The 22,080-nt window shown below is 42.5% G+C and overlaps 1 protein-coding gene across 1 annotated transcript in view; it reads left to right on the forward strand.

Annotated features, from left to right (window-relative positions):
* Positions 1-676: 676 nt before the first annotated feature.
* Positions 677-22,080, forward strand: part of HTR2A (5-hydroxytryptamine (serotonin) receptor 2A, G protein-coupled) — a 25,398-nt gene continuing 3,994 nt past the window's right edge. The window contains exons 1-2 of the mRNA XM_009322821.1: positions 677-1,189; positions 6,116-6,316. Coding sequence (XP_009321096.1) covers positions 775-1,189; positions 6,116-6,316 — 616 coding nt within the window. The 5' untranslated portion in view covers positions 677-774. The remainder of the gene's footprint in view (positions 1,190-6,115; positions 6,317-22,080) is intronic.

Raw genomic sequence — 22,080 nt, forward strand, 5'->3', positions numbered from 1 at the left:
TACAAAGTGCACTTAATTGCTGTTTGAGAGGGGGCTCTGGAGTACAATGTAAGTCTTCCTTAAATTGTATTTTTTTATCACAGTACCTAGTTGTTTAATTTCCATTCTGAAGCCAGGCTGGGCCAAAAGGTACAATTAGCTATAAAAATCAGCATGGAGCAGAATGTGTAATTTCTGATATGAGGCTGAAAATGATACTGAAATACAACAGAAGTCAGAGACTATCAGCCATATTATGGAAGATGAACTATAAATAAGAGCATATCTAATTATTTCAAGAGAAAGATGCTGGATGGAATCTTTAATCAACTTTCTTAATAGGGAAGCGAGAGCTCTGCTGTTTTGTATGGGAAGCTATTTTAATACTGCTGTGTTTAAAATTGTGTGATTACAGTTACCAATAGCAATAAGATGTAGCTCCAGAGGGGAGTCCTAGTGGTTGCAAAAGTTTTTTCTCTTTTATTTCTCCAATGTTTTCCTCTCTGAAGCCTCAAGTCCACATTCGCTATCCTACAGTTTGGTTTTGCTTTTCAGCTGGATTTTCAATGTATGCCTACACTGGACTTCCTATGGAACTGAAAACAAAACATTTCAGCATTCAGAGTAATTCTGGTGTGTTTTTCTACATCACGCTAGTGGCAAAAATACAGTCAACAAAAGATTGTGCTCCCTCAACTTCTGGCATGGACAGCTGAGGAATATAAAGCCTGATGGTGACAAAGGGTGATAATTCCCTATTTTTCACTATTTATCTCACCGGTTTCAGACTTAGCAATGGATATTCTTTGTGATGAGGAGAGCTCAATGAACCCAACTGCAAACTCCTTAATACAAATAAATCATGAGAGAAGACTCTACAGAAATGTTTACGGAGCTGGAGAGATTAATATATCACATCTCTTTAACTTGACTGTGGATTCTGAAAACCTAACCAATCTTTCATGTGAAAGTAACATGAGTCTACCGTGCTACTCTTCCCTGTTTCAGCTTTCACAGAAAAACTGGCCAGCTTTGCTGACAGTGATAGCGATTGTTTTAACCATTGCTGGAAATATTCTTGTCATCATGGCTGTATCACTGGAGAAAAAACTACAGAATGCCACTAACTATTTTCTAATGTCACTTGCAATAGCTGATATGCTGCTGGGTTTCCTTGTCATGCCTGTGTCAACGTTAACCATACTGTATGGTGAGTATTAGCTATCTAACCTACTGCATGTACTGAGGAGCTTTAAACATTGCATGCACATGTTGTTGTTGTTATTATTATTTCATTCTCTTACCACAAAAAATTGTAATCACTCCATACAAGTTGAGATATATGTAATTGGTTAATGGATGTAAGAATAGGTGAAGTATTTGAATATTTTCCTACCTTATATTTCTAATTACAGGCATTTTAAACACAGTCCAGAATGCTAGTTTATTACTCAGTTGCTGGAGGAAATTGTCTCAAAGTGTATATATATGAAGATACTTTGTTCTCTCTATTCTTTCAGGTTTTTTTCCCTGGCTTATAAATTTCAATATTCCTAATGAGAATGTAGGCTCCTGCCAGTTACTTTGCTCTGCAAATATGCACAGAAGCACTAATGACTACCTTTAGATTCAAAGTAGGCAACCACTTCACTTTTTTTAATGAAATAATACAAACGTAAATAATTCTCTTAACACCAATACCCTGCTTAGACATCTACTGAGCAGCAAATGCTGGAATAAATATTGTGGGAGTTAAAAAATGGATGGGAATTAATTCTGCCTAATTTTTAGTAACATTTACAAATGCAAAGCTATGATTTCTTAAGATAAGTTATTTAAGAATTAAGTGAATAATGACTCACAGTTCATACCCTTGTAGGTGATTAATAGCAGATCTTTCTTCTCATTTTCACCAAAATCACTTGCAGCACAGCTCACGTAGGAAAAAGCAGCAGCCTATGTGTTCAGTACCAATATTGTCAGGCTGTTACAATCTCTAAACTTCGAGAAATGCGTTTTCTAGTGCCACAACTGAATTGCTGCAGTTCAAGGAGAAGCCAGACAACGTCACGAGGAAAGTGAGGTTGTTTGCAAAGATTTCTATCGCTTCACTCTTTTGGGACTAAAGGTCCAAGCATGAGCCTGTGACTTAAGAGAGGTTTCATCCAGAAAACTGGAAGTTTATTTCCCAGTTTCAGTATTTCTACACAGATTGCCCTCAGTAGCATTTGCAAACTGTATTTGGCATCAGTGATGGTGTAACATTGTAATTTATTGTATTAGTGGTGCAATTACCTTTGGTGGGAGAAACAACGTGAAAGATAACCACAGGAGCAGAAGTTGTCCGATGCGTGAGATTAGCAAAACCCTTTTAAATCCTGCATGATTCCCTGAGACATGCAACAGGGACTCCTGCTGGCCGGGCTCCGCTGCCGAGGAAAGAGCTGCCCGAAATCCGCAGCTCGGAAGTGATTTGGAGGTGGGGACATGGGATTTCCTGCACACAGCGAAGCCGAAACCCTAGTCATGGGGGGAAGGCAGCATCGCCCTCCTTTACGATCGCCGGCACGGAGGAGCAGCAGGGCACCTAAAGCCACAGGGGAGGGAGTGTGCTGGCTTTGCCTCCTCTCTCCCTGCTTTTTCCCTTGCAAGGTCGAGAAGGGGAGGCCTTTGCAGGGTAATGTGGGGTGAAAAATCATCTGGTGGTGCACGCAGGTACCAGAAGAGCCGTCTCAGCATGGTGCACCATCAGCCTCCAGGACAGCGAGTGATAGTGCAGAGGGAAACCTCCCCTTACGCAGCAGCATTTGCTTGGCCTCAGCTGCCCAGAGAAAGGCAGGATGCAGCTGGCATCAGCCACATCACCTATGTTGACAGTCCTGAGCCGAAACTGGAGGCCTTTGCACCCGCCTCACTCTGCCGGGGTACCTCCAAGGCTGTGGAACAAGAGTGCTCCGCCACCTGCCCTGCAGCCCCTTGAAGTGGGATTGTGACTGTTTTGCTCAAAAAAGAGATGATTTCCTTCTTGAGAGCTTTACAGATACTATGGGCAATTCCCATTCAGATGCCCGGCCACACCAGCCATGTGCCTGCCCCAGCCTGCACCCTTTGGGCCAGGCAGGCTTCTCCATCCACCCAGCAGCACCAGCCTCTGCTGGAAAAAAAGACACCCAGCAAGTCCTGCCAAGGTGGACGTGTCCACAGAGCAGAAAACTCACTGAGTTGAACAACAGCGCTGGTTCCCACCCAAAAACACATAGGGTGCTGGATGCCTGTTGCTCCTGCCTTGGAGATTCGTCCCATGCCGTGGGGCGACAGTAACAGCATGGAGCAGCTGTCAGGATTATTGGCAGATGCTGTGTAACTCCCTGCTGCAGTGGAAGGACCAGGCATTTCAGAGGGCTCCTGTCCAGCCCAGTGATGACCCCAGACATGGCATCAGCTGATGTGCTTCTGACAAGGCAGGACGGTGCACAGGGCCTCCTCAGCAACTGCCCGTGCCTATGGACTCTCCTCTCCTCTTTCCTTACACCTCTTCCTTAGCCTTTCACTCAAAACAGTTTTCCCATGTCTCCTGTTACCAACAAGCAGCAGCCCAGCCATCCTGGCCACCTTGGCTTGTTTGCCTCCTCACCTGAAAGGCCTTGCGAGAAAACATTTCTCCTCTCCTGGATGCTACTATCTGGCTACATCAGGACGAAAATCTTATCTCATCCTAGGGTCTACCTGCCCTCCTTCTCAGCCTCTCAACCTGAACGTCTATAGATGCACAAGCATCACTTGCCCGTCCCTTGGATGGGACTCCCTCATACAAGCTCCTGGACCTCATAAGCTCTCATGGGCCACATGAAATCCTGGACCTTGTAAAACTTTCCCTGCCTACCCAATCTTTAAATTGCAACCATGGTTTGGTTTGGTTTGGTTTGGTTTGGTTTCCCCTTGGGTATGTTGAGGGGTGAATTGGACAATGGCCAGAACACAGCACAAGGTAAAGGTGCCCTGCGCCATGTCCCACATAAACTGTCCCAAGGCCTGCCTGGAGGATGTTATCTATACCCTTCCTAACTCTTATTGCATCCACAGTTGGCTCCTGTCATGTACTTTCCCCTTTCTCGGCCCTGTAGTCTCCAAAGTAGTTTATCTGATGGATGCTGTTTTATCCCTGCCCCATCCAGGTTTAGAGCAAGGACAAGAGGTCTAGAAGGATATGATGAATGCATTCCCAAAGGCCACTGAAGCAAGAGAACAGATGCATGTTGTCAAGTGTAAAAATACTTTATCGCTTTTCCCTGTGTAAACTGTCCTGGCCTGACAGAGATGCTGCTGGGAAGACATACCCCTGAAAGCCAGCCCTCACGTAACACACTCTGGAGACCAGATTCCCCATTGGAAGACCAGAAAACAAGATAAAACATATCCATAAATGCTGTACGGCTTGTCACGGTCAGCTCATATTACAGCAGTCCAAGAGCACCAAGAAATAGGTCTCCTCAGTGCTCACCGAGACTAAATTTAATTAGGCACAGAGCTAGCTCCCTTGCCTCTCCCTCTGTTCCTGCTGTTGCAAATCTTGTACTGCATCTCCAAAGGAGAGAGACACTAGCGTGTTCTCACAATACCAGCTTTGGCATTGCCCCATGCTGCACCGTCATGGGCAGCTCGGGTAATATGCTCTAAATTAAATCACCACAAGATAAGGACATGGCTAACTGCAGAACTTGCTCCAAGGAGAGTTATTAGCGGTTCCCTGCAGGACCAGAAGGGCCTTTGAATAGGGGTCCTGCAGGGCTCTGCTTAGCCTGGGTCTGCTCCTAACAACTTGGACAGTGTATAGATTGTGAGCTTACACAGCTTTCCAAAAGCACCAAACTGGGAGAGGTTACAAGCACTCAGAGGGACAGGATCAGAATCATCAACAATCGTCTGGACCCCTGAAGAGAAAGTCTGAAAAGAACAAATAACATTCAGTGAGGATAAATGCAAAGATATCCACTTAGGAAAAAGATAGCAAACCAACTACTGCTGGGGAAATTTGTCCAGGCTTCAGGAATGTTGAACAAGATCTGGCTGTCAAAATGGATCATAAGCTAAGCATGTGTCACTAGTATGATATTTTTATACAGAGGGCACTCATCATTCCGGGTTGTGTAAGTAAGGACGTTCCCTCCAAGACCTGTGAAGCAATTTTGTATTTCACTTAGCAGTCAGGAGGCCTTTGCAAGAGTACCGGTCCTGTTTTGGTCACTGAGCGATAAGCAAGATGTGGATAAATTAAATAAATAGATTCCAAGGCAAAGAAACAAGAAGCACAAAAGTTTTAAAAGCATCATCTGTAAGCAAAAGATAAAGGAATTGGCTTTGCTTAGTCTGGAAGAGAAAAAGAAAAAACTAGGCAAGACATGATAGCCATCTTCCAATAGCTTCCAGAAAGGACAGCAATCAATTATTCTTCACGGCTAGTGGAAAGAACAAGAAAAAAGGGAAGGCTTAATTTGCAGCAAAGAAGATGTAGGTTGGATATTGGTAAACACTAATGCATTTGCTTTGGATTGCTCTCTCTGGAGGAGCCTATCAATATTCATTGATACAGGGAATATCCTTATTTAAGTATGCGGTAGGTAGCTAAAGAAAGGTGAGATAAATATCACGGGTATGCAGCAAAATACATTTCTTTCTTCAGCTGCCACTAAATCTAAAGTTTCAGTTTCAGAATTTAGGCAGCTTTGCATATCAGCAGGTGTTAATAATGCAGTAATTACATGGATAAAAAGTCCTAAACCAAGACTGAGAACTTGCAGGTTTACAATGACAAAATTGCTTCTCTTTCCACAGATTTGCTGCCAGAAATGGTTAATTATAACATCAAGCATTAGCATTATGCAAATAGAATTAAAAAGAAAAAAACATACGCTGCTTGTAGCCTGGGAAAGAAGCAGAGTTAATCCCCAAAGCTACAGAGTTAGAAAGTTGCAAGCAAATAAAAAAGGTTTCTTAAAACAGTGTCAGGAAGCTTCTGTTGAAGCCATCACTTGCTACCAGCTTCTACTAGAAGGATACATGCACTAAGACATATGTGTCACAACAAAAGATGTGTGTATGTCCCAGTCTTAGCTGGTGTCAACTTTCTCCTGTGCAGGATACACATGGCCTCTACCTACAAAGCTCTGTGCCATTTGGATCTACTTGGACGTGCTTTTCTCCACTGCCTCCATCATGCACCTCTGTGCCATCTCACTGGATCGCTATATTGCCATTCGAAACCCCATCCATCACAGCCGGTTTAACTCAAGAACTAAGGCTTTTGCAAAAATAATTGCTGTTTGGACCATATCAGTTGGTAAGTGAGGCAATATTTCAGCATGTAATTGCAGATTTCTAGCCTTTGAGATGATTTGACATATATATTGCAGTCTAAAACTGTATTCTCTGCCTGCAATATTTTGCTTGCCATAGTCTAAGAAGTGCTGTAATGTAGCAATTATGCAATAGAAATCAACAATGACAACAGGAAATGCAGGAGAACTGAGCAGCACTATCACTGAAAGAATATGTATCAGTGATAGGACTACTGGGTTCAAGTTTGTTTTAAAGATGTGTTTATTTCCCATATTGATTATCCATCACTATCTTAAGATCTGAAAAGAAAATATGATCTCAAATGAAAAAAAGATTTCCCAGTTTTATGTAAGTCAGTTATTCCCAACTTCTTATTAGGGTAATTCGCTCAGAGATGTTTCTTATGGGCAGATCTTTCTGCCTTTCTCGGAGCGTAGGGTAGGGTATTTATGCATTATATTTAGGAGGCATTAGATACTCTGTGTACACCGTAAATGAGAAAAGTTTCCCCACAGAACGGTTCAGAGTTGCAGCCTAAAATAGGTGCCCTGAATGACTCCCTGGACTCCTGCACTGGCAAAACCCAGAGGCTCAAAACTAGGCATGGGAGTGCCACTCTTCCATTCCCGTGGTGACAGCACTCTCAGTCCAGAGCAGTTTCACAGCAAAGGAGGTGGAAAGAGCTTGGGGTCTGATGCCATCAGGGATTTCCTCGCACACCTGGGGCAGTGGTTCTCAAAAGTGTTGAAAGCACAGTTCCCTTTCAGCTCATCTGGTTTTGTAGACGCCCTGAGCATTGGCAGCTCACTTACTCAAAAGCAGAAAAAATTCACTCTCTTGCCCGGGAAGAGATGAGTGTTGCCAGCAACCAAAGGTAATTAGCCACTTCCCTGACTAATACAAATTATTGCAAGTGGTAACTCTAATCCATTACCATTTTTCTGAGGGGAAGGAAAGGAGATGATGCCTAACACTGCTGCCTGCCTGCCGCTCTGAATCGTCTCCTGGCCTCCCTCTTGATCCTGGCCCAGAGTCTGAGAAAAAGCAGCCTAGGACTTTTATGACTTAAAACAGCTGTATCTTCTGCTGCGCAGCAAGAAATAGTGGGAGCCCTCTCTCAACAGGAGGACGGTTCTGCATCTTCCAAGGCCTTGGTGAGGTTCAACAGCATCACGTATGGCTCTGGGGTGCACTCAGCTGATCAGATGTAGATGTCTAGTACAGGCCAGGTGAACTCCACCCTAAAAACACCTAGCTCTCAACTATAAAGGAAGCCTAGAGTAACTCAGATGTAGATGTCTTCATTTAGATTAGATGAATCATACCTTCTATCTCCACAGTCACTTTTTTTTATCAATCCAGAAGAAAACATATTACTTACTCTGTCTAGTTTTTCCAATCTTGGACACTGCTAAGTGCAAGCATTTTCAGTGCGTTCTCCATATAACATGAAGAAGTCCAGCATTCCTTAAATTTGTACGTACTGTGTTTGTGTGTGGTGCCTGTGCTTAGTGTGCGTGAAACTACTGTCCTTTTTAAACACAAATAAATTCACAGAATGATCAGAATGACCATTCCAGGGGCAAACCAGTGGTCCACAATGCTCAGCATCTTTCCTTAGACAGTTGCTTACTGCCAGAGTATATGAATTAGCTCACTATTAAAATGAATCCAGAAAAAATTATTATTTAAGCCCTATTAGTTAGAACATGGTTTATGTCCTGTAGCAGGAGGGTTTAGTTCTTTGATATCTCAATATTTAATTTCAAAAGTTAGGACAATTCTTTGCAGTAATGACTGATAACAACTTACCCATTGTAAAAACACCTTTTCTGCTCTCTAGAGAATTTTGTTTTAACCGTGATCAGATGAGCCACAGATGTTATTTGTTATTACTATGGCAAGTGATAGCAACACGGTCCCTATTTATATAACTCTGAAAAATACAACTCTTTATTTTATCGGAAAGCACTCAAGTGTGGCATGAGTGAAGAGGACAGAGTCCTGCTCTGCTGCAGCTGGATGAGGACACACGTAAGGGAACGGTGGATGTTAGGAAAATAGGTGGGTTAATAGAGTAAACTCCATCTCATTCACACATCACGTCATCAAAACAGCAAGCAGGTTAAATAGATATAAATGAATTCAGGCAAGCACACTGAGGTGTGCAGGAATGAAGTGGTGCTGAGCTGGTTTGCTAGTCCTGTGGAAGCAAGGGGCATGGGGAGACGAGCTGAAGGAAAACAGGTCCATTCCCAGCCCAGCAACTGTGTCATGAATGAGCTCTGGCAAATGTGATGTGCTCCAGATGACAGACAGGGAAGCAGGCACACAGCAAGCTATAAAGAAGCTGCTGAGCTAGACACTGCCAGGCTGGACTGAGTTTGCACCATGGCATATCGCTATACTAATAAAGAAAAATGCCAGTATTGTAAGAAAATTTGATAGATTCCAGATCAGCCATGCAACTTGCTGTCAGTCGGTCATTGACCCTGTCCTCCTGATCTGCCACCATCCAACTCAGAATGGTTTCTGAAGAATGAGGTGCTTTCTGTATCATTTACTAACAGGAAATGGTTTCTGAACAAAGAGGTGCTCTATGTATCATTTACCAGTCTCCAGGCTCCCAGTGCTACTTGGAGTGGCAGGGCTATAAATTATTCACATAGCTACAGTTAGCACAGACAGAGCCGGTGTTGGGCAGAGCGTGCTCTCTGCAGTGCGCGGTGTGGCTGCCATCTCACTGACAAATTTGGAGAGGCGGGAGTTCCTCAAGGTTTTGCCCTCCAGCCTCAGTTAGCTATCCTTTGGCTTCCCCTTGCTCCTGCAGTTTGCAGCTGAGCTGGTGCCCTGTGAACTTTCATGATGTACGAGATGGAGGGTAAAAAGCAAGAGAAAGAAATGAAAGACGTCACGTTCCACTGTGTAAAGGCTCATTTTACCAGGGGAAGAGGGGGAAACCTCCCAATCAGAGACCCTCAATAGCTCCCTCACTGTCAAAATCCTTAGTCCATCCCGTCACATAGCCCTCTTCAATGATTGCTTTACCAGGCTTTACCAATCTATATAAGCTCTGTTTGTGTGGGAGTATCCCATGCCCAGGTCATCTTTGTACCCTTCTCTGAACCTTTTCCAGTGCTTCTACATCCTCTTGGAGACATAGGTGGCCAGACCACAATATTCAAGACATGGACACATGTGGTGTAGTAATGTTTTCTGCCTTGTTCTCAATTCCCACCTTAATAAGCCCTACCTTTCTTTTCGTCTTTAGGACCATCCCTGTACACTGAGCTCAGTGACGCCAAAATCTTGGAATCACAGAATGGTTTGGGTTGGAAGGGACCTTTAAAGATCATCTAGTCCAACCCCCCTGCTATGGGCAGGGACATCTATTACTAGATCAGGCTGCTCAAAGCCCTGTCCAGCCTGACTTTGAACACTTCCTATCATGGGGCATCCACAACTTCTCTGGGCAACTTGTCCCAGTGTCTCACCACCCTCATCGTAAAAAATTTTCTTCCTTCTGTCCAACCTAAATCTACCCTCTTTCAGTTTAAAGCCTTTGCCCCTTGTCCTGTCACCACAGGCCCTGGGAAAAAGTCTTTTTCCATCTGTCTTATAAGCCCCCTTTATATATTGAAAGGCTGCAATAAGGTCTCCCTGGAGCCTTCTCCAGGCTAAACCCCAACTCTTTCAGTCTTTCTGCACAGGAGAGGTGCTTCAGCCCTCTTACCATTTTCATGGTCCTCCTCTCTTTCCTGAGTAATGACAAATAGTTTTGCATATTTAGATAGGGTTCCCCCTCAACTAATGTATAAGTCTTTGCTTCTTAGCACTGAATTTTGTCTGCTACTTTGCTGTCCATTAGCTGAGACTTATGAGGACCTTCTGCAATTCTCTACAGCCAACAGCTGCGTGTTGCCAGCACGTTTACTCAGTTCCAGTGTCCATGCAGACAGGTCACGGATGGGCTGAGCAGCACTGATGAACACAGAGGGCTGTTGGACGCTACCTTCTACCGCCCTCATTGTGTAAACAAACCATTTAATCCTACCCCTTGTTTTCTGTCTTTCAACCCATCCTTTTTCTACAAGAGAACCTTTCTTCTTCTGCCATTAGAGTTTAATTTCTCTGTCAACAGCCCTTGACAAAACAGTGTTGGTCAGAAGTTTCTGGAAATCCAGGAACATTATATCAGCTGGATCACCCTTATGCACCTGCTCACTGACTCCTGCAAATACTTCTAGCTGATTTGTGGGGCATGCAGAAGTTCTCCTAGTGCTTCCCAATCTACCCATGTCTTTTTCATTATGACTTCTAATTTACCTAATAACACTTTCATTCACTAAATTTGTAATTTTCCTTTTATTCACTAAATTCACAAGTTTGATCCAAAGACCAGTCAATCAGTGGTCTTCGTTCCATTGGCTCAGTGATATATAAAGTATTTAAAAACAGCATAAAAAAGCACAGAAAATTTGATTTACTTGACTTCTGAAACCTTGACTTTCTTAGTTAAAAAAGAAGTTGTACTAACATTTGGTTTTGCATTTAGGGGAAGAAGAAGATTTAGCCAGCAGCCTTTCTTTCACTAGACTGTGTAATGCCACAGGCAATTGGTTTAAAATGGATTCTAATTACTGTAACAGATTCTAATCGTGTCTTTAATTCTTAAATCATCCAGTACCCAGAGTGGCTAGACAATTAGATTATTTGTAGCTGTTGAAGGCAAAAGCCCATTAAACCCTGCGAATTATTACATTTGTTTTAAAGCACAGAGGTCATTACTGAGAACAGGTGTAAAAAGCCCAAGCATTTCCCCTTCCTAGAAAAATTACAGTTGAATTTTGAACAGTGTTTAACTGGAGTCTATAGAATTGTAAATAGAGCCTATGCTGAAAAATACAGGTAAAGCACCTTTGAGTCCTAAGTGGGCCTAAGAAACGTATTGCTCTGCAAGAGGCCAACAATGCATCGTTCTCACCTTTAAAAATCCTTGAAAGGGCCACACAAAAGAATTAGTCATGAATGTTAAGCCCTTATATATACATATCATTCCTCAGTCCTTATTTCTCTCTATTCCTCTGTTAATGGTCTAAGTTTGATGAAACCTAAATCCTCTTAGTTGAGTTTTCTCTTATCATTTCTCACTCAGCCTACACATCTGTTCACTGCTTTCAGGCAGTCTCCGCTCTCCCCAGTCACTAACAACTTAGATTTATTCAGTATTTTTCATGCAGGAAAAAAGTCCAAAACGGAGCTGGATGAAGCTGGTGAAATATCTCCCACCGCATAACTCTCTTAAAATTTTGCCATTGCTTTCGAGGCTTCAAAAATAGAGAACATTCTCCAAAGTGCAGGGTGCAAGAAGTTACCTCCAGGTGTACAAAACAAGCCCAGTGCAACTGAGCCCTCTGATAATTTGGCAGCATGAAGATTTATGCTGACATAGAGGCTTACACCTCCTTCCCAGGCAGCCTGCAGTTTCTCTGCGCGATTTCTTGCTGTCCTACAGAGCACAAAGGGCCAGGGAAGCAGCTGGGATTGGGAGAGTACAACTACCAGTGTCTCTGGATTGCGGCTTGTTGACAGCTTTGGCTTCCTTCAGCTCACTCCTCCTTCTGCCAAGGACAGCTTTCATTTGAAAGTCCCTTTACTGTTTTCAAAAGGCACCAATAGCCAAGGGGCTGCAGGTTGGGAATCTCTGTTCCGGATCCACCACATCCTCCATTTCTTCCAGATGACATACTTCTAATTTGCCAGTTCATTCAAGTCTAATTTAGGGATGGCTTGGCATAGGAAAAGACCACTTGTTATACATGGAATACACTGCCAAAATACATAAAATTGCAAATAATTACACTCAGCACTGTACTCCGACAATATAGATTTAAAGTTGAGCACCTAAATTTGGAAGTGCTGGAGCTAAACTTGAAATATCTGCTACACTATTCTCTTCACCATGTAGTCATTCACTTCGCTTCCATTCCTTCTTCTGAAAACTTGGCTTTGCATTCTTAGCAGTATTTATAATAATTTCCTTAGTTAACATTTCTTTTTTTTTTTTTATCATACTCATGAAATCATCTCCCAGGGATTGAACATACTGTTTGCTCTTTCCAGCTGGAGGACGTCAAGGGCAAACATTGTAGGTTTTGTGTTTGGGCAATCCCCTGGGACCTTTTCCGTTTGTGAATGTAGATGCCGCCATAAAAATAAAATGCCATAAAGATGTTTTTGTCAAAAATTGTGACACACCGTATAGAGAAATTTGTATTAACTCTAATGAAGGGCCATGGCCCAGAATTTCATAAACAAAGTATTAGAGCTTCATCACCATCTCACAGAAATAGGATCTTCATTGTATTATTTTATAGAAACACAACGTATGAGGCTGAGTAGTCAGCAACAATTATGCCAGTAGAAAGTTCATTGCCATTCTAATGACTCCACCAGCAGTGACAACTAATGAGTAAATGAGCACTTCATGCATAGGTTGTCCGAGGGAAGTTAACATTCAATGCTGTGATGCACATTTCCGAGTTGGCTAGCACATGTATTCTGGTTATGAGACATTTCTTAAGATGGTTCTGAGAAAGAGACAGAAATATCATATTTACTTTCCTCATTGATGTAAATTAGTCCCATATTTCTGATGTAACAGAATCCTTTGCTTGTTTTGTTCTTCCCAGAAGAGTGAACACATCTCATCCACCAGACCAACAGCTTACCACACATATCTCCCTCTCATAACTGTGAAGGTTAAAAAAGCTTGCATTTTGAACTTGTATATGTTTTTTTCATTATCTGGCAAGGAGGTGTTACTAACCTTATACTTTTCTTTATGAAAAAATGCTCAAAGGAACGGTAATGATTGAACTGCTTTCTAAATTCTCCAGATTTGGAAAACAGAGATAAAGAAACAACATAAAAATCCGTAGGGCCACATTTCCAAACCAGAGACATTGAGCAACCTGGCATACATCTGGATGGGGAAGAATACATTATACCAGTACATATGTATTGCCAAATGAAGAATAATTATTATGTATACATTTGCCATTTTCTTTGTGTAATTACCTGATTATCAGGAGGAGATTCACGTTTTTGCCTATGAAAAAGGCACACACCCATTTTGTGAGCACCTCTTTTGCAAGGAACATTCTGCTTTATGGGTGAAGAAAGGAATGAGGAGTGGTCGCCACATTAATGTGTGGCTTTTCTTTCTGCTTTGGTTTTATTTTTAAGGGCAACTTTTAAATGATAGATCTGTATTTTTAATAGCGGAGCTATGTGGAAAGAACCTGGGTAGTCAAGGTACTGATGACAGAATTTCTTCATTGTCTTTTTTTTTTTTTTTAAACTTGTCTTTGCTTTGAAGACTGTAAGGACCATGTTCTTCTTCCCCTTGAAGCTACCAGCAAAAAAGCATTAAGTTCAATTGGACCAGGCTGGTCCTATTATCAGGTTTCTTTGAATGATTAAGTAACTGTTCGTGGTTGGCAATATGACCTATAATCAGCCAGTCTCTTTTTGTAGGATACGTCAGAGTAAATGGAATGTTTTAGGAAAAAACGCAGTAACAGTACAGTGCCTATTATAAGACCTTATTGCAGCCTTTCAGTACTTAAAGGGAGGCTTATAAAAAAGATGGAGGCAAACTTTTTAGCAGGGCCTGTTGCGACAGTACAAGGGGGAATGGCTTTAAACTAAAGGGGGGTAGATTTAGACGAGATATAAGGAAGAAATTTTTTATGCTGAGGGTGGTGAAGCACTGGCAGAGGTTGCCCAGAGAGGTGGTGGATGCCCCATCCCTGGAAACATTCAAGGTCAGGTTGAATGGGGCTCTGAGCAACCTGATCTAGTTGAAGATGTCCCTGCTCACGGCAGGGGGGTTGGACTAGATGACCTTTAGAGGTCCCTTCCAACCCAAACTATTCTATGATTCTATGATTCTAAGTTATTCCTCCTTCTCTGAAAGGCTGTATTTTTTAGCCAGTTGTGTACCCAGCACAGCGTGCAATACACACAAGAATCCAGAATGGATTCCCCATCCAGAGGGGGAAGGATGAGCCTAGGTCCTACCGCAGGATACCCTTTTCTGCAGAAAGTGCTATGTGAGGTGTTGCTAAATGCAGAAAGGACATGTTCGCAGGCCTGCTCTGGTCTTTTTCCAGTAGGTCTCTACAACAGTACGTGCTCAAAAGGGGATCCTATATTGACCAATAAATGACTTGAGGATCTCTAATCAGAGGAACTGGGATTTCTGCATAGCAGAAGCCACATGCAATATAAATTAGCAGAAAAGAAGCACACAAGGACTCATGTTGGGATTTATAAACTCTGTCATCTGTACACCATAATTGCATTTAATCGCCTTCTAAATTAAAAATAGTGCTGTTAAAGTAGCACTGTATTGCATAAAAGAAAATGTCAAGAGCAAAGAAATTTTCATTCATTTTAAAATTATACAGAGCAATTTCCCAGCTTCTTTTATGTATTTTAAAGGGTTAAATTTTATTTAAGCCAGATTTTGCATTTTATAATGTTAAGAAAGATAAATGTATCACAGAATTCTGCTTTAAAATTAAATCCTTGCATTTACCCCAATTAGCAGAAACATTGCAAACTATCGCACACTTAGGCTGCAGTTAACTTTCCCCATGCGTTTCCTGGCCCATGCCATTGGCATCATTCCGAAGCAGAAGCCCAGCTAATAAAAGTCAGGGCAGTTGTCAGAGCTGAGACAACATATTCCTAATTACCTACAAGAAATTTAGAAATACCTGTCAGCTGATTTTTCCTATGATGTCCTCCGGAGTCATTGATGGAAAACAGCCTGTCAAACTCCTATGACGTCCTGAAAGCAGGCTGAGGCGTCGTGATAAAGGCTCTCTTTTCTGGCTGATCGAAATTGGAGCTGTGTATTTCACAGTATTCAGCCTTGCATTTATGTTGCAAGTAAATCACACCCACCGGGAAGACTTGTTTGCTTTGGCAGAACATAACCCTCGTTATGATTTTGTATTTGATCTGAGTTTTGAAATGTCAAATTGATCGCTATTGCTAGGATCATAGACTGAGCTGAACCGTGGGTATCCCGAGATAAATACTGTGTGGTTATAGGTCTCAGGTGCACTGAGTGAGCAGCGTAACTTTCTCCTTACAAGTGTAAAAGCACCCAAAAGTTTTAGGTTGAATGTTCCCAGCGTAAAACCAGCCCTACCTTGCATACCACTGCAGGACATGAGGAGGTCCCTCCAGCATTCAGAGCAGCCATTTCTTGTTGCAAGGACAGTTCAGTGTATTTATTTTTCATTTTCAAAGTGGTTTGTGACATTTAGCAGAAAGATAAGCCTAAGGATTATGCTATAGCACCTACAAAGACACCTGTAGATGGGAAATATGGGCAGATATGATCACTTTTCCATGTCTTCTTCAACCCTGCCATCTTCTAAATGTGACCAGGGCACTGACTGATTTAACAAAAGAGCAGTTCAGTCAGGGTGAAGGGCATTATCCACCACATGGGCAGTGAAGCATAAAGCACAGGATCCTGAATCATGATGTTTAGACCAGTGCAGGTCTCTAAGCTGCTTCTCATCCTGTTTTTCCTTCCAAATTATCCATTGCATCCGGACATCTACCCTAATAACTGTCCAGCCATTGGTGCAGTCTCCTTGTATAACTAGTAAGAAGCTGACCATTTGCTTAATCAGCAGCCTCTGCAAGCAACCACAAAAGGAGGCATGGAGAAACAAGACAAAGATCTGGATTAAAGTGGGACCTGGTCTGAAGTCTAGAAAATCGAGAATTACAGTTTTGGTTGTCTGTGCCCTTCAGACTCAGTGCAAAATTGTTGCTAAAATAATAATAATAAATAAACACCTTATCTGATAGTTACATTCAGTCTCCTTTTAAACTACACAACAAGGTCAAGCAGCACTGCTGGAGAAATCTCAGAGACATACCAACAGAAACCTCTATTCAGTACAGTGGAGGATTAAAGCAGAGTTAAGTAAATTATCAGCATTCAACAAATCATGCCAATTAAAAGCCCAAAAGTATAAGAACTGGGATAGCAGAGGTTCTTGTCACTTAGACTGCTCCAGGAGCCATCACATTCGTTGCTTATGATAGTGGAATATCTAAGATCTTTCCATAATTTCTAGCTTATTCCTACTATATATTTTTTTTAAGCATTACTGTGTATGCAGCGTGTATAGCATATAATAAATTAGCCCTGAGGAGCCTTCAGGAGCTCCATAGCTAAAAAGGCAGACTGATAACGTGTGATCTGGGAAGATCCTGTTACAAATGTATGGTATTTCTTTCTTTCTCAAAGCACAAGTATCCCCAAATCTATTCTCCTAGGGGCCTGAACAGTGAACACTGTGAAGCCATCTGACATGGAATACAAAAAGGTCCTGTGCTAAACAGGAGGGATATCACAAGTGGCTGGAGTGGATCCCACTTAGAGGCTCTTTTCCTTTTCAAATTAACATACTTACCTAAGCCAGTGACAACCGTAAATTTGTAACTTCTTTTTAGTAGAAATTAAACCATTGCTACAGGGAACTTAAAAGCACCAATGCAATTTAAACAACATTAATTGAGTACACAGAAAGGAAAAAGGGTGTTTGACCTGCTCTGCTGCATTTTGCTGAGCCACAGAAGTAGCAGGTTTGTCCATACAGGAGCTTTAAATAAGAATGAGTAGCACCTCATCCCTCTGCGCAGAGCTAGGCTGGAGACTTGTGGCACCTCTTGCAATTTTTCAAACTAAATATTCAGCTCTTTATCATAAGGTCAGTCACTGCTAATCACCACGGATGAAGTGGTTACACAGCCGTCATCAGCCTACATCCCCAGCTCAGCTCCCTCCCGACTCCCAGCTGACAGCAGGATTGTAGCTGCCGTCTGGCTACCTTGGACTTCAGCCCTGCTCAGCCAGCATCCTCCAGGCAAGCCGCTTCCTCGGCCTCCTGTCCACGCTTAGCCAGACACCACTGTACTCTCTACTCTTTCCAGACTCGGGGAAAGTGATAAGCCTCAATCTCATCAAAGATCGGACTGCAAATAAATGGGTATTGTAAATAATAATGCAATTAAATACAGGGCGGGAGGTCTTGAAAGCCTTTTATTGTTACATCAGAAACCTCCCTCCATCCCTAGATTTTTGCAGGGGTCTTTTGACATCTTTCTCCAGGCTTAACGTCACTAAAATATTCAGAATCAGACTGTGAGATCTAACCAAGCACAGTAAAAGGGAGGTTCATCGAATCCATGAGAGTCCTGTGGAAGAATCTGTCGCCAGTCACCAGTGTGCTAGCTCCAAGCAGAAATACTTTTACTCTACAAAGACAGAAGCACTGCAGAGCTTCAGTTAAAATGAGGCAATTTGCAGTCAAGGGCCAAGGAGGTATTCATTACCTGGGAATAACTACAAGCACATCAGGAAATAACTAAAAAAATGTCATAGTCAAACGGATACCAAGATTAGCTTTGGGAAGTGTGACTGCCTCCCTGCTTATGAAAGACCAGACCAGGCAGCACAGCTTTCTTCAGCAATTTCTTACCCCTTGGAGGCTTCCCTTCTACACACTGCGGTTGGCAGAAGGTGAAGGCAGCCCGTGCAGACAGACCTGTGCTGGCGCTAAACTAATGAGGGTTTGGTTGCAATAGCAAGATTCTCTATTTCAGCTTGTTCAGTTGAAACCACTGGGGTCTCTTCATCATTGCTCCTTGTTGCATACATGAATGGCATAATCTGAAATCCCCAGTTCCTAAAACCTTTTTCAAAATAAATTTCTTTAGGACATTTATAAATCTTTCTTTCTTTCTTTCTAGCTATTTGATAAGTGTAGACTTCCATATGCCTCTGTTAGTCCCTTTAGTGACTGGGTTATCATATTACACAGAGGGTAACAACTTCTCTTGATTTGAGATAGCTGTGAGAAGCCAATAAGCACCTTGGCAGAAGCCTCTGCTCAAACTAAAGATAATGTCACTAGTTGAAAAGCAAAGTCTGTATTGGTGGAGAGGCTCCACTGAAAATTGCTATGCAAAAGGTTGTGCCTTCCTCAGATACCCAGAAGGATTGGAAAATCCAACAGGGAAACAAGAACGACCAGATACGAAGGACACAGAACTGCTGTAAAGAAGTCCTGCAACACAGCTAAGAAAGGGGATTTGAGGTGTGTCTAGGCAGGAAGAGCACTTAAGGCCAAGAGCAAAGAAACTGCTTCCTGCTGTTGGATTCTTGCTGCCTCTAGGAAACAGGGCTGCATGCAAATTTTGTAAGGGAACAGGATTATACCAAAGCAGCAAGCGACTCCATCAGTGGTTTCCTCTCATAACTCAGCCCACCCTGGAGCCCTGGGTTTCTAATCAGTTGGGTCAACAAGGGGCAACTGTCCTTCATTTCATGCTCTGTCTTCCCTGTAATGCTCCTCTAATTCTGTTTCTATTTAATTTATTATCACAGTCCTACAAATTAATTTGGAGACACACATCTCTGTTCTTGTAAGAAATACGCTTCAGGTCTGAGGACATAAATGAGAAACATATCAGGAAGACACTGAGACTTTTCTGATTTTGTTTTTCTAAAGCAAAATAGATGATTTACAGCATTATATTATTATAAATGATCATTTACAATCATTTTCTCACATAAAAAGAATTGAATATATCTCCTACTAAGCTAAATAATATGTTTCCTTAGAGATTTTCTGAGCTGCCAAGAACAAAGCTATTTCAAAATCTATAGAATAATCCAAGTATTACCTGGCACCCCCTATGTGAAGTTAAATATAAAGTAGTTTTCCTCTCAGTTGTATTAAATAGAACATGTGTGACCAAATAAGGTGTTCCAAGGGAAAGATGCAGAAAACCAGCTCTGTGTGTGCCCTCGAATAAAAAACTAAATTTGGCCTGTAGACAGTGATAAGGAAAATGCCTGGACCCGCTCTGGCTTCAGTCCTGTGAGGATGGCGCCTCTGATATGCGGAAAGGAGATGATGCTCCACCAGCACTGTGACTCACTTAGCTCTCGAGGAAATCCATCTGAAAGCAAATATTAGGTGGGGATTTGTGAGAGGAAGCTCCTCACCCACTCCTGCCCCCACCAACACATGCACCTGCTGCTAGGGAAGATGTCCATGCTTGTCTCACATGTGAGGAGAAATTCTAGCCTAGGACTTTGGGGACACTGCCACGCTGACTAGGAAAGGCAGAAGTTTTTTAACATTCATGCTAACTAGATGCAGCCTCAGATGGGGATTCCCAAACCACCCAGAGCTTTTCAACATCCCCTCTGCCCAGGTGGAAATTTCTGCTTCTGCACTGCCACCCATCAGCAAACTGCACAGCCTTGCTATTGGCAAGGTGGCTGGCACTATTCCAGTAGCCACAAAATTATAACGTGAAAGATTTGTCATGACTGGAAATGAGTCAGTTGGGAAATAACATTTTCAGGTGCATGCAGAAATCAGCTAAGTGTTTGCAGGTCTGGGGAAAAGATGACTCCCCTAACGGTGAGTGCCACACACCAAGCAGAGACATGGAGCGAGACTGACTGGCTCTTCTGCGGATGTTTAAGTGAAAGTGCATAAGTAGCTGTTGCTAAACTCCGTCTCCTGATGTAAGCCCCAGACATGTTTGCATCCTTGATACTCAGAGGAGGACATGGTCCACAGTCCCCCCACAAGTGGCTCACTGTGGTTTGTGTTCCTAGAGCAAGCAAACATCTACACAAGGCACCACGGTAGCCCAAAGGAATAAATATTATTTTGTGTGGCTATTTCAGTCCAAAATATTGAAAAGAATGTAATGGCTGTGTTGCACCAAGGCAATTTTTATACAACATGAACCTGAGGGTATGCGTTGTATGCCTTGGGAGGTAGCATGTGAGTATACATGGATGGCTGTTTGTTGTTTGACTGTGTACATGTGCCAAAGGAGGACATTCTCCGAGTACAGAAAGGCATCAGATACCAGGCATGGGCTTTTCTAAAGAAATCATACAATATCGCCAAACTGACCTGCTTTAAGGAGAGACTGGCCTTCTCCAAGCAGCAATCCCTTCAGAGGTCCCCAGTGTCACAGCCGATCTCTGTGCAGTGGCCCATGATCTGGCCCATAACCTGAGTGTATCTGAATCAACGTGACTCTTAAAACTTGAGCTGGGGAGGCTTTTTATTTTTTCATGTGAAGGTGAATAAAGGTGCTGAATTTTGTCGAGAAACTGTAATGACATTTCTAAAAGGTATTTCCTATCCCTTGGACATTTATTAAGGCACATAGTAATGCTCATTTGTATTCAAATTGATTGAAATGAATATATGTGAGGTGAAAGCATGTGACTGACAGTTTCTGCTTGAAGGAGACTTCACAGAAGGAACGTTGACTTTATCAGTTCACTCCCCCCTCCTTCGCTTCATCCTAAGTAGCCCAAGTGTGCCACCCTGCAGGGCATATTGTAAATTCTGGCTTTGATTCACTGATAGTCTCAGCAGCTCAAGGCAGCTGCAAACCCAGTTTACCCATCCAGTTAAAGTGGTTTTATGGCTGCTGTATACCTCTGAATATTTGCAAGCCAGCAATTTGTCAGTTTTACCAGGCTTTTTGAGAGAACAACAAGAAGGATGCTATTGCTTTACTTCTTAACCTTTGGCGTTTTCAGGAGCCTTTTGTCATTCTGAAGTTGTGCCCAAATGCTTGAGGTTTAATGCAGGATTTATTACTCATCTTTATTGTTTGGGCTCTGTTTTGCAGTTTATTAAAGTCCATAGAGTTTGAAACAGCCACCTGTGTATAAATCAAGCTATATAAATAAATTACTTTCTACCAGAGGAACGTAATACTTAGGGTTTGTCCGCAAGGGAAAATGTTCTGATATAAGTGGTGATGTCAACTGGAAACGCAGTGGCTAATGTACTTCCAGTGCTTGCATGGATGCTCCCATTCTGTGCTGAGTGCTTCCTCGTTCCTCAGCTTAGTTTGATTTGGAAGCAGAGTAAGATAAACCATAAAAAAGCACTCAGGGGATATCAAGACTTTTTCCAGACTGACCTTGAGCTAGTGGGAGCCAGGGACATAGAATGGGCAGGGTGTGGAATAGCTGTTCTGTTACAGCCCTGCCAGGTTGTTTCCTCCAGATCTACTGTTTGCACATGGTCCATTTCCCAAATACCTGCTCATCCCTACCTGGTAGCTCTGCGTGATCCTTCCTTGTGAAGCTGATTTTCTTCTCTTGATGTTTGAATACACAGGCACAGCCTGTGTCTTCTTAAACATCCACAGTCACCAAGAGCAGGGAGCTGGAAAGCAAGGACAATAAAACCAGCAAGAAATTACACATCTGAATCATCAAGGAGAAATAGATCGGTCAGCTTCAATCTTTAAAGAATTAATTCAGTCAGCTGCAATAATGCTATTACAGCTTAGACCAGGACTTTTTGTTATGTGTCTACAGGACAAGCTTGATCTTGACCAAACCCGAGTGACATGTAGGTGACATTCTTGGCCATGTGTGACGTTCTTAAAAATCCCATCAAAACAGTGAACGCGGGTTGCACATGGAAGCTCCTTTATTTACAGTTTAAACATTGCCTTTGAATTTGGTCCCTGTGTCCTCACTGGGATTTGCTATCCTTATGCTACAGAAGCCAGAAGCTACCTGTGGAAGAGGGACAAACTCTGTTCCTTTGGGGGGAGGGAGCAATAAGTTTAGTCCCTGTAGAGATACGAAAAGAGAGAACTGGG

The sequence above is a fragment of the Pygoscelis adeliae genome, unplaced genomic scaffold, assembly GCF_000699105.1.
Source record: "Pygoscelis adeliae isolate BGI_AS28 unplaced genomic scaffold, ASM69910v1 Scaffold74, whole genome shotgun sequence".
Lineage (NCBI taxonomy): Eukaryota > Metazoa > Chordata > Aves > Sphenisciformes > Spheniscidae > Pygoscelis > Pygoscelis adeliae.